The sequence below is a fragment of the Salmo salar genome, chromosome 04 (assembly GCF_965601325.2).
Source record: "Salmo salar chromosome 04, fSalSal1, whole genome shotgun sequence".
Lineage (NCBI taxonomy): Eukaryota > Metazoa > Chordata > Actinopteri > Salmoniformes > Salmonidae > Salmo > Salmo salar.
The window spans coordinates 81538655-81552243 of record NC_138294.1 but is presented as its reverse complement, the minus strand read 5'-3'; the positions used below and the strand labels follow the sequence as shown (position 1 = coordinate 81552243).

Below are 13589 nucleotides of genomic sequence, written 5' to 3'. Positions count from 1 at the left end.
GGTCTCTCTCACCAACCCTGTCTACCTGTTTACTGTACTGGTCTCTCTCACCAACCCTGTCTGGTTACTGTACTGGTTTCTCTCACCAACCCTGTCTGGTTACTGTAGGTTTGGAGGTTAATGTTATACTCCCTCTTTCATTGTACTGCTTCTCCCCTCTTTTACTGCTTTCTCTCCTTTTTCCCTCTCTCACAATAGAAAAGCGCTAAAAACACAGCAGCATGTTGTGCACTGTGCTGATGTATTTGTGGTATAGTGCTTGTTCTTGGCTGCCACTGCTGTTGGAAGTAGGCATGTGGAGGCCATGGAGAGAGAGAGAAAGTGGCATGTGGAGGCCATGGAGAGAGAGAAAGTGGCATGTGGAGGCCATGGAGAGAGAGAGAGAGTGTGTGAGCGAGAGAGACAAGAGTGAGAGTGATGGTGGGGTAGTAGAGAGCACATGGCAAGACTTACAGCTTGAAAACTCCAGTGGACAAGAGTGCTCATCCATTGGGAAGTTGTTCAGTTTAAGCTGGCACTCGGCATCAATAGTCAACCTACAAACAGAAAAACACAGTTTGCATCTGCTGTGCTGGTCGGGGTTGTCAACAAAGCATCTAACATATTCTGTTCTGTAACTATCCTGTCTGATTTCTATTGTTCAGTGGACTTAAAAGTGAAACTCATTAAACCTTCTTATAGACAAAATGTGCAATAATGGCATTATCCATCCATGCGCTTCCTATTGTTATGTGCCATTTTATTCAGCATTTGGACAGCAGGTAGCCTAGTGGTTAGAGCGTTGGGTCAGTAACCGAAAGGTTGCTAGATTGAATCCCTGAGCTGACAAGGTAAAAATCTGTCGTTATGCCCCTGAACAAGGCAATTAACCCACTGTTCCAAGGCCATCATTGTAAATAAGAATTTGTTCTCAACTGACTTGCCTAGTTAAATGAAGGTTAAATAAAAAATAAAAAAACATTTAAAAAAATTACAATTAGTCATTGGTGAGGTTGGAGTTCCCTAATGAATTAATGAACTGTGGTTGCATTCTGGGAGAACATCAATCACTGCTGGGTTGAGGAGTCCAGTGCACCAAAGTTCATATTCTCATTAGACAGTGTGAGGGAGAGTTAGCTAGCTAGCCAGGCTGAAGCTACTCTTCTTTCTTAACCAGAGGCACCAAATTAGGATGATTAATGTGGTCTGAAGCGCAATCAGTCAAGCTCAATCAACTACCGCCTGTCAAATACAGTCAACTGGAAACTGTCTGTTCCCTCATTTGTGTCAGTCTCCCAGTGGTGCTTCTTCATTGGACAACATCTCACCGCAATGTGTAGAGTATACGTCCGTCGTTCCAGATCCGGAGCATACGATTGGGTGTGGTGATCCAGTGGGCGTCGGCCTTCTTGGAGTTGCGGAAGAAGGTGTCAGGGATCCAGATCTTGCCCACCATGTTGCTGTTGAGACGCAAGACCTTCATGGTACTGTTGAACTTTAACCTCCGGTCATACCACGTCTGGGCAAAAAATATGTCGATGGTGTACTCCTGCGGAGGGAAAAACCCACGGTGCGGTATTATACAAGGTCAAATCAAATCACATTTTATTTGTCACATGCACCGAACAAAACAGGTGTAGACCTTACTGTGAAATGCTTACCCCTTAACCAACAATGCAGTTAAGAAAAATAAGTGTTAAGAAATAAAAAAAAGTTAAAAAGAAATTAACAAATAATTAAATAGCAACAATAAAATAACAGTAATGAGGCTATATTCGGGGGGTACCGGTACAGAGTCAATGTGCGGGGATCAGACAATGTTTTTTACTACTGTAGGAACCTAATATTACTAGCTAGACCCCACTCACAGGTATATGCATCCTGTTTTCAGAATAAGAAGTGTGTACACAGGCAGTAGTAAATAAACACTGCCTAATTGCCTATCACTATGGCAGTTGAGTTGATTCCATCCATAGTCATCTTTGGAAGAGTTTCATTCCAAAATGCTACAGTCAGGTCTAGGGTTACACATTTTGGGGAATATTCAGAGGTGGGAACTTTCCGTGGGAATTAACAGGAATATATGGGAATTATCGGTGACATATGGGAATTAATGAAAAAAGATGCAAATTAATATTATTACCATTTAAATGTAGATGTTTTTTGCATTGGATATATTTACCATATCATATGGAGACAGAAACATACACCTTTTACCTTATCATAAGTAGACATAATTGCAAATGATTAAATCCTTCCAATAGAAAAAAAACTTAGTTATGGGATGATTTCACTGAACAAAAGAAAGAGAATATTGAATGATCCCCAATTATCCATCACATCTCGCAAAAACGTTTTATACATACATCTGTAAAATCATAGTCTAGAAACTAAAGCTTTGGTTGTCTTCCTCTCAGGCTTCCATGTCTTCTCCCGGGAACTCCTCAATGTTCACCTCTTGAACATTAGACTGAGGCTTCATCTTCACTGTCACTTTCCAACCTTGTTGAGGATGTGATAAGGGATTTATACACTGCTCAAAAAAATAAAGCGAACACTTAACCTGTTATGGCTAGGGGGCAGTATTTTCACGGCCGGATAAAAAACGTACCCGATTTAATCTGATTATTACTCCTGCCCAGAAACTAGAATATGCATATAATTATTAGCTTTGGATAGAAAACACTCCAAAGTTTCTAAAACTGTTTGAATGGTGTCTGTGAGTAAAACATAACTCATTTGGCAGGCCAAAACCTGAGAAGATTCCATGCAGGAAGTGCCTTGTCTGACAATTTCTTGGCCTTCTTGATATCTCTATCCAATACAGGGGATCTCTGCTGTTACGTGACACTTCCTACAGCTCCCATGGGCTCTCAGAAGGCGGCAAAAAGCTGAATCGTGGCTTTGCAGGCTCTGGCTGAAAAACATTAGCGTGTTTGGATAGTGGCCAGTCACAGTACTATGAAACTGAGGCGCGTGCACGAGTCGACTCGCTTTTTTTACGAGAAAAATTGCATAAAAATTGATTTTAAACAGCGGTTGACATGCTTCGAAGTACGGTAATGGAATATTTAGAATTTTTTTGTCACGAAATGCATCGTGCGCGTGACCCTTATTTACACTTCGGATAGTGTCTTGAACGCATGGACAAAACGCCGCTATTTGGATATAACTATAGATTATTTTGAACCAAACCAACATTTGTTATTGAAGTAGCAGTCCTGGGAGTGCATTCTGACGAAGAACACCAAAGGTAATCAAACTTTTCTAATAGTAAATCGGAGTTTGGTGAAGGCTAAACTTGCTGGGTGTCTAAATAGCTAGCCCTGTGATGCCGGGCTATGTACTCAGAATATTGCAAAATGTGCTTTCACCGAAAAGCTATTTTAAAATCGGACACCTCGATTGCACAAAGGAGTTCTGTATCTATAATTCTTAAAATAATTGTTAGGTTTTTTGTGAACGTTTATCGTGAGTAATTTAGTAAATTCACCGGAAGTGTTCGGTGGGAATGCTAGTTCTGAACGTCACATGCTAATGTAAAAAGCTGGTTTTTGATATAAATATGAACTTGATTGAACAAAACATGCATGTATTATATAACATAATGTCCTAGGGTTGTCATCTGATGAAGATCATCAAAGGTTAGTGCTGCATTTAGCTGTGGTTTTGTTTTTTGGGACATTATATGCTAGCTTGAAAAATGGGTGTCTGATTATTTCTGGCTGGGTACTCTGCTGACATAATCTAATGTTTTGCTTTCGCTGTAAAGCCTTTTTGAAATCGGACAGTGTGGTTAGATAAAGGAGAGTCTTGTCTTTAAAATGCTGTAAAATAGTCATATGTTTGAAAAATTGACGTTTTTGTATTTTTGAGGAATTTGTCATTCGCGCCACGCCTATCATTGGATATTGGAGCAGGTGTTCCTCTAGCGGAACGTCTAGATGTAAGAGGTTAAACAACACAATGTAACTCCAAGTCAATCACACTTCTGTGAAATCAAACTGTCCACTTAGGAAGCAACACTGATTGACAATAAATTTCACATGCTGTTGTGCAAATGGAATAGACAACAGGTGGAAATTATAGGCAATTAGCAAGACACCCCCAATAAAGGAGTGGTTCCGCAGGTGGTGACCACAGACCACTTCTCAATTCCTATGCTTCCTGGCTGATGTTTTGGTCACTTTTGAATGCTGGCGGTGCTTTCACTCTAGTGGTAGCATGAGACGGAGTCTACAACCCACACAAGTGGCTCAGGTAGTGCAGCTCATCCAGGATGGGAACATCAATGCGAGCTGTGGCAAGAAGGTTTGCTGCGTCTGTCAGCGTAGTGTCCAGAGCATGGAGGCGCTACCAGGAGACAGGCCAGTACATCAGGAGACGTGGAGGAGGCCGTAGGAGGGCAACAACCCAGCAGCAGGACCGCTACCTCCGCCTTTGTGCAAGGAGGAGCAGGAGGAGCACTGCCAGAGCCCTGCAAAATGACCTCCAGCAGGCCACAAATGTGCATGTGTCTGCTCAAATGGTCAGAAACAGACTCCATGAGGGTGGTATGAGGGCCCGACGTCCACAGGTGGGGGTTGTGCTTACAGCCCAACACCGTGCAGGACGTTTGGCATTTGCCAGAGAACACCAAGATTGGCAAATTTGCCACTGTCGCCCTGTGCTCTTCACAGATGAAAGCAGGTTCACACTGAGCACCTGACAGACGTGACAGAGTCTGGAGACGCCGTGGAGAACGTTCTGCTGCCTGCAACATCCTCCAGCATGACCGGTTTGGCGGTGGGTCAGTCATGGTGTGGGGTGGCATTTCTTTGGGGGGCCGCACAGCCCTCCATGTGCTCGCCAGAGGTAGCCTGACTGCCATTAGGTACCGAGATGAGATCCTCAACCCCTTGTGAGACCATATGCTGGTGCGGTTGGCCCTGGGTTCCTCCTAATGCAAGACAATGCTAGACCTCATGTGGCTGGAGTGTGTCAGCAGTTCCTGCAAGAGGAAGGCATTGATGCTATGGACTGGCCCGCCCGTTCCCCAGACCTGAATCCAATTGAGCACATCTGGGACATCATGTCTCACTCCATCCACCAACGCCACGTTGCACCACAGACTGTCCAGGAGTTGGCGGATGCTTTAGTCCAGGTCTGGGAGGAGATCCCTCAGGAGACCATCCGCCATCTCATCAGGAGCATGTCCAGGCATTTTAGGGAGGTCATACAGGCACGTGGAGGCCACACACACTACTGAGCCTCATTTTGACTTGTTTTAAGGACATTACATCAAAGTTGGATCAGCCTGTAGTGTGGTTTTCCACTTTAATTTTGAGTGTGACTCCAAATCCAGACCTCCATGGGTTGCTAAATTGGATTTCCATTGATTATTTTTGTGTGATTTTGTTGTCAGCACATTCAACTATGTAAAGAAAAAAGTATTTAATAAGATTATTTCATTCATTCAGATCTAGGATGTTATTTTAGTGTTCCCTTTTTTTTGAGCAGTGTATGTTTAAATGTAATGATTAAATAATTCTACCCTGAAACCTAACTATTAGTGATTATTAGTTTATGTAGCATGTATAATGAATAATTAAAGAACTAAACATAAGTCCCATAAGGTTTAGTACAGACCTGTGAGGAAGAGAAGTGTATGTGTGTGCCTAAGAAAATACCGAGAACAATAGAGACTGTGTTTGGCTCGACCTGGCTAGAAACTCTGAGAAACTTATGATAGCTCAGGGAGTACCTCTCAAGGTTCCTCTAATCACGGGGGAATGGAACGGACAGCGCTGGGTAGTGATAAACAGTGGTGAGAACTCTGGGGAGGGATACATCCCACCTACTGTTTGTTTGTATGTATGTGCGTAAGGAAGAAGCAAGTTATAATATGAATGTCTCTGTATTATGGACTTCAGAACATTCTCGTGAATAAACTGTACGAACCTTTTGCATAAGCTGAGTCTTTGCCTAATTATTATTAACCCAGTGTCTTACAAACCTTGGTGATTAGTCAAAGCTTATTAGTTATTATCATTGGGATTGAAAATTCTCATAACAGCTTGGTCCTTCGAGCCTGATTTCAATACCTGTTTTCTGTCGTCCCATGGGAGCGCCGAAAAACCATCAACGGACGGATCAGAGATCTGTAAGTTAAAGACCTGACCTCTGGAAATTTATGTTCCATTTCAGGCCGGTGGCAAACTGGTACGTGACAGAAAACGGTGACGAAATCCAACCAACATTGAAACCTCAGCTGCAAAAAACAAGGTCAGTGCACTTTATTCACGGATTTGGGGGATAGTACCTGTATGATTGCATTAAATGATGAAATGAGTGAAGTGAGAGTAAAGGGCGGGAGCGATTAGGATTTAGCCAAAAGATAAAGGATTTTAATGTACTCTGGGTGTTAGACGCTAAAACATAGGAGGGAGTTTATATCTGGTGACCTGTCTTTAGAATTTTGTTTGGAGAAAAATGTTTTAACGGGAACCAAGTATTCTGTGCAAATGGAAGATAGGAATCGGGTATACATTGAAATAGGAGGAGGGGATGTCCGGAATGACTCCAAGGTATCTGTGGCCACTACTAATATAAACTAGCTAATTGTTGAGCCCTTAAACGTACAATTGGTTGAAAGACATCGGCACAAAAACGTAAACTGGGAGGCGAAATATAATAATAGAATTATGAGAGAGGACGTCAGAGACATGATTATATTGATATAGGTCGCCTGTCTACATACGCTTAGGAGGGGATGGTCAAATCTTTAGGAGGCGCACATCTAGGTCTGATTATCCATTGAAGGAGGGAAGCCTAATATAGCGGAGTGAGATGCGAGATATTAACAAGTCAAAAATCACAAGGAACAACAGAAAAATAGGTTGCTAACTAGGGCCTTACAACCCCTGGAAAATAGCTTATAGTTGTACACGTGTGAGATCTAATGTCCGATCGAAAGACACCTCTATAGATAAAGATTCAAGAAAGGAAAAGCACACATAGGTTAAGAGATACACATAGATTGTGACCATAGAGTGTGAGCACACACATAGGGAGTAGTGACATACACATCAATTGTGAGACACATAGATTGTGAGAAGAGATCAGAGTTTTAGAAGCACACACACACATAGAAGGTGAAAAGCACATACACATAGATCGTGAGCATAGAGTGTGAACACACACATAGAGAGGAGTGATGTACACATAGATTGTGATACACATAGATTGGCAGAAGATATACACATAGAAGTAATTGACATCAGAATTTTAAAAGCACACACAGAATAAGAAGATAATTATTTGCGTGTGAGATAGATATATTGATCAGTGAAAAGTCACAGGGAACAACAAAAAATAAGTTGAACTTATAGTTGTATACGTGTGAGACCTAAATAATATATCAGGATTCATACAAATAATGATTCTAAAATTCTAGGAAAGATTAACGGGAGGTATTTATCAACATAGGTTAAGGGTAATAACAGTAGTAAGCACACACATAGAGAGTAATAGCACATACACACAGATTGTGAGAAGAAGCATAATAACAACAATAGTAATTATTCCTAAAATCTGAGTAGAGAGAGCGACAAAAGTCAGGAGAGGAAATGAAAAGAGAAGATAAGGGAGAAAGAGAGAGAGAGAGAGAGAGACAACGAGAGTAATGAGAATAATCACTGGAGAAATGCTTGGACCTTTGAATTAGGGCTATTTTCTGGGAATTGCCTCGGTAGTACGTGCCTGATTTTACGACTACAGACAATTATAAATAGGGTTATAAATAGCGTTATTTGTGAGGAGTCTCCATCATATCAATATTGTTGGTGATCCAGTGGCTACCACGCGGGAGACTCGGGTACGTTTCCCAGCCTATGCACTAATTGACTAAAATCTGAGTTCCTGATTGTAATTCAACTATTGGTATGTTTTGCCTGGAAAGATATGGTCGTTAGTGTTTGTTTAAGATATAAACTGAACGTTTTAATAGCTTGTTTAAGTTAAATTGAAAGACTAATTAATTCTAAATAATAGCGAGGCGATTTCGATGTAATACGTTGTCTGTTGCCTAAATGATCTGCTGAAATTACATATTTCCAATAATAAGCAGATAGGTAATGGCGAAAGAGTTGTGCCCACCGAAATGTTTTTATTCTAAAGGGTTGATGTTATTTTTAAAGTCTTGGACATTTCATAAGTCTGAAGCCAAAAGAGAAGAGAAAGTTGTAAAATGTGGTTTTAATCTTACGATACAAGTAAGGCAGAACGCTGTTTGAGTAGGGGTTATATTTTCACCTACTGGAAAGAATAGGTGAGTTAGTCATGCTCGCTGGGCTATATTTGGCTATAAGGGATTCAGGTCTGAATAGTTAAAACTTTTACGATTCGTGGTAGTTTCTGATTATTGTTTTTTTTGTTTGATTGTTTAGCTAACACCAGTGAATTTGAGCAGGAAGTTAATGTATTCTAACATTATAATCTGTTTCCATTACGTAGAACAAAAGCAGATTGACTGAAGGTGCTTTTCCTTAAGGGAACTATACAGTCATCTCTCATGGTGGACCTTGTGAATCTGCTGCCATAAGGTTTGGGTTTTCTGTTCAACAAAACTAATGATTGGAGGGGGTACAATGGAATTATCATTATTATTAGGTTTTGTTTGTAGTCAACGTTTGGGTTTCTGAATTGGTGTAGTATAATGAAATGCTGACCAAGTGGTTGTGGGTTTTTCCTGGGAAAAGGAGTGCTTCATTGTCTCTCTTTGGAATGTTTTCTGGGGCTGTAATCTTGAAGGGAGCGAGTGAGATAGAGGCACATTTCTACCAAATTGAAAAGGCCTGGAAATGTTTTGTTTGTTTTTAACCTAGGGGTTGCCTTTGGGTTTGAGGAGATTTCCATTTTTCCTAGAGCCACGATATCTTAAAGGGGTACACACACACACATGGAATTTTAGAGTTTTAATTAAACACGTGAATTCTTTTGATAAGGGAATGTTCTGGGAACCTGGGATACAACATGTAGATAATGTTTGATGGTTTTTCTTTAATTTGTCTAATAAAGTAAGAAACACATCTTTGAAGGGGTGGTATGACTTTTGACCTTTGTGGTCTGATCAGCCTCATTGAAAAGCCATTTGGATGGAGAATTTAAGGTAATTTGTAATACTGATTTTAACCTCTTATGGCTAGGGGGCAGTATTTTCACGGCTGGATAAAAAACGTACCTGATTTAATCTGGTTACTAATCCTACCCAGTAACTAGAATATGCATATACTTATTATATATGGATAGAAAACACCATAAAGTTTCTAAAACTGTTTGAATGGTGTCTGTTAGTATAACAGAACTCATATGGCTGTCAAAACCCTGAGACAAATCCTAACAGGAAATGGAAATCTGATGTGTGGAATCACATCAAACCTTTGCCATTGAAACACACAGGGACTTATTAATCATTTAGCACTTCCTAAGGCTTCCACTAGATGTCAACAGTCTTTACAAAGTGGTTTGAGTCTTCTATGGTAGAAACTGACCCAAAGAGAGGCTTGGAAAGTTGGTCACAGGGGGAGGGCTATTACTACTATGACGCGGGCGCCCATGGGAAACCTTTTGTTCCGAAACGTTTAGTAAGACAATGCAATCGTCGGCCTTGAATATTATTGAAGCTCTGGTTGAAAAAGGCCCTAAAGATTTATGTTATACAACGTTTGACATGTTTGAACGAACGTAAATATATATTTTTTGCACATTCGTGATGACAAGTCCCGCACGCTTCAGTACATTATGAGTAGCCTTCGGAACGCGCTAACAAGAAGGAACTATTGGGACATAAATTATTAACTTTTTCGAACAAAACTACATTTGTTGTGGACCTGGGATTTCTGGAAGTTCCTTCTGATGAAGATAATCAAAGGTAAGGGAATATTTACAATAGTATTTTTGATTTTAGATGGTTCCAAGATGGCGCTAACATGTATCGCCTAGCCTATTTTTCTGAGCATACCACGTCGTTTACTGCAAAGTGTGATTTCCCAGTAAAGTTATTTTTAAATCTGGCAATGCGGTTGCATTCACGAGATGTTAATCTATAATTCTTTGAATGACAATATTACATTTTAACAATGTTTTCGAATAGTAATTTTGTAAATTGTAGCGCTGATCCACCAGAAGCATTTGAGGGAAAATATTTTCTGAACGTCACGCGCCGATGTAAAATGCTGTTTTTATATATAAATATGAACTTCATTGAACAAAAAATGCATGTATTGTGTAACATGATGTCCTAGGAGTGTCATCTGATGAAGATTGTCAAAGGTTAGTGCTGCATTTAGCTGTATTTTGGGTATTTATGATGCATCTAGTTGCTTTGAAAATGGCAGTGTGATTTTTTTTGGCAGGGTACTCTCCTAACATAATCTAATGTTTTGCTTTTGCTGTAAAGCCTTTTTGAAATTGGACAACGTGGTTCGATTCAGGAGAGGTGTATCTATAAAATGGTGTAAAATAGTCATATGTTTGAGAAATTGAAGTTATAGCATTTATGAGGTTTTGTATTTCACGCGACGCGATTCCACTGGCTGTTTTGGTCTAGGGTGGGACGTTGCCCAGACAGGTTAACCCTCAATATGAAGTCCAAAGAGCTGTCACTGCCAGTGAAGCAAGACATCATTAGGCTGAAAAATCTAAACAAACACATCAGAGAGATAGCAAAAACATTAGGTGTGGCCAAATAAACTATTTCATACATTCTTAAAAAGAAAGAGCGCACTGGTGAGCTCAGGAACACCAAAAGGCCCTGAAGACCACGGGAAAAAACTGTGGTGGACGACAGAAGATTCTTTCCCTGGTGAAGAAAAACCCCTTCACAACAGTTGGCCAGATCAAGAACACCCTCCAGGAGGTAGGCGTATCTGTGTCAAAGTCAACAATCAAGAGAAGACTTCACCAGAGTAAATACAGAGGGTTTACCACAAGATGTAACTATTGGTAAGCTTAAAAAACAGATGAGACAAAGATCAACTTGTACCAGAATGATGGCAAGAGAAGAGTATGGAGAAGGGAAGGAACTGCTCATGATTCGAAGCATACCACCTCATCTGTGAAGCATGGTGGAGGTAGTGTTATGGCGTGGGCATGTACAGTATGGCTGCCAATGGAACTGTTTCCCTGGTATTTATTGTGATGTGACTGCTGACAAAAGCAGCAGAATGAATTCTGAAGTGTTTAGAGCTATATTACTTGCTCAGATTCAGTCAAATGCTTCAAAACTCATTGGACAGCGCTTCACAGTGCAGATGGACAATGACCCGAAGCATACTGCGAAAGCAACCCAAGACTTTAAGGCAAAGTGTCTGAATCCTGGCTTAGGAAGCCCACCAAAAACCTTGAAATTTCCATCCCTAACTATAACATTTTCCGACAAGATAGAACTGCCAAAGGGGGCGGTGTTGCAATCTACTGCAAAGATAACCTGCAGAGTTCTGTCTTACTATCCAGGTCTGTACCCAAACAATTCGAGCTCCTACTTCTAAAAATGTACCTTTCCAGAAACAAGTCTCTCACCGTTGCCTCTTGCTATAGAGCACCCTCTGTCCCCAGCTGTGCCCTCGACACCATATGTGATTTGATTGCCCCCCATCTATCTTCTGAGCTGCTAGGTGACCTAAACTGGGACATGCTTAACACCCCGGCCATCATACAATCTAAGCTTGATGCCCTCAACCTCACACAACTTATCAATGAACCTACCAGATATAACCCCAAATCTGTAAACACGGGCACCCTCATAGATATCATCCTAACTAACTCGCCCTCCAAATACACCTCTGCTGTTTTCAACCAAGATCTCAGCGATCACTGCCTCATTGCCTGCATCCGTAATGGGTCCGCGATCAAACGACCACCCCTCATCACTGTCAAACGCTCCCTAAAACACTTCTGCGAGCAGGCCTTTCTAATCGACCTGGCCGGGGTATCCTGGAATGACATCGACCTCATCCCGACAGTAGAGGATGCCTGGTTGTTCTTTAAAAGTGCCTTCTTCACCATCTTAAATAAGCATGCCCCATTCAAAAAATGTAGAACCAGGAATAGATATAGGCCTTGGTTCACTCCAGACCTGTCTGCCCTTGACCAGCACAAAAACATCCTGTGGCGTTCTGCATTAGCATCGAATAGCCCCCGTGATATGCAACTTTTCAGGGAAGTTAGGAACCAATATACAGTTAGGAAAGCTAAGGCTAGCTTTATTAAACAGAAATTTGCATCCTGCAGTACAAACTCAAAAAAGTTCTGGGACACTGTAAGGTCCATGGAGAACAAGAGCACCTCCTCCCAGCTACCCACTGCTCTGAGGCTAGGAAACACTGTTACAACCGAAAAATACACTTTAATTAAGAATTTCAATAAGCATTTCTCTACGGCTGGCCATGCTTTCCACCTGGCTACCCCTACCCCGGTCAACTGCCCGGCACCCTCCATAGCAACCCGCCAAAGCCCCCACCATTTCTCCTTCACCCATATCCAGACAGCTGATGTTCTGAAAGAGCTGCAAAATCTGGACCCCTACAAATCAGCCGGGCTAGACAATCTTGACCCTCTCTTTCTAAAATTATCTGCCAAAATTGTTGCAACCCCTATTGCTAGCCTATTCAACCTCTCTTTCGTATCGTCTGAGATTCCCAAAGATTGGAAAGCTGCAGCGGTCATCCCCCTCTTCAAAGGGGGAGACTCTTGACCCAAACTGCTACAGACCTATATCTATCCTACCCTGCATCTCTAAGGTCTTCGAAAGCCAAGTTAACAAACAGATTACCGACCATTTTGAATCACACCGTACCTTCTCCGCTATGCAATCTGGTTTCAGAGCCGGTCATGGGTGCACCTCAGCCACGCTCAAGGTCCTTAACGATATCATAACCGCCATCAATAAGAGGCATTACTGTGCAGCTGTATTCATCAACCTGGCCAAGGCTTTCGACTCTGTCAATCACCACATTCTTATTGGCAGACTCAACAGCCTTGGTTTCTCAAATGATTGCCTCGCCTGGTTCACCAACCACTTCTCTGATAGAGTTCAGTGTGTCAAATCGAAGGGCCTGTTGTCCGGACCTCTGGCAGTCTCTATGGAGGTGCCACAGGGTTCAATTCTTGGGCCGACTCTCTTCTCTGTATACATCAATGATGTCGCTCTTGCTGCTGGTGATTCTCTGATCCAACTCTACACAGACGACACCATTCTGTATACTTCTGGCCCTTCTTTGGACACTGTGTTAACTAACCTCCAGACGAGCTTCAATGCCATACAACTCTCCTTCCGTGGCCTCCAACTGCTCTTAAATGCAAATAAAACGAAATGCATGCAATTCAACCGATCATTGCCCGCACCTGCCCGCCCATCCAGCATCACTACTCTGGACGGCTCTGACTTAGAATATGTGGATAACGACAAATACCTGGGTGTCGTTCCAGACTCATATTAAGCATCTCCAATCCAAAATTATATCTAGAATCGGCTTCCTATTTCGCAACAAAGCATCCTTCACTCATGCTGCCAAACATACCCTCGTAAAACTGACCATCCTACCGATCCTCGACTTCGGCGATGTCATCTA

The 13589-nt window shown here is 41.7% G+C and overlaps 1 protein-coding gene across 3 annotated transcripts in view; it reads right to left on the bottom strand.

Annotated features, from left to right (window-relative positions):
• The window catches only part of LOC106603848 (gamma-aminobutyric acid receptor subunit gamma-2), a 74247-nt gene that overhangs the window by 42038 nt on the left and 18620 nt on the right, over positions 1–13589 (bottom strand). For all 3 annotated transcript variants that reach the window (XM_014198040.3, XM_014198041.3, XM_014198042.3), the window contains exons 4-5: positions 1308–1528; positions 454–536 (exon numbers count right to left, since the gene is read on the bottom strand). In XM_014198040.3, the coding sequence (XP_014053515.1) occupies positions 454–536; positions 1308–1528 (304 nt within the window). The remainder of the gene's footprint in view (positions 1–453; positions 537–1307; positions 1529–13589) is intronic.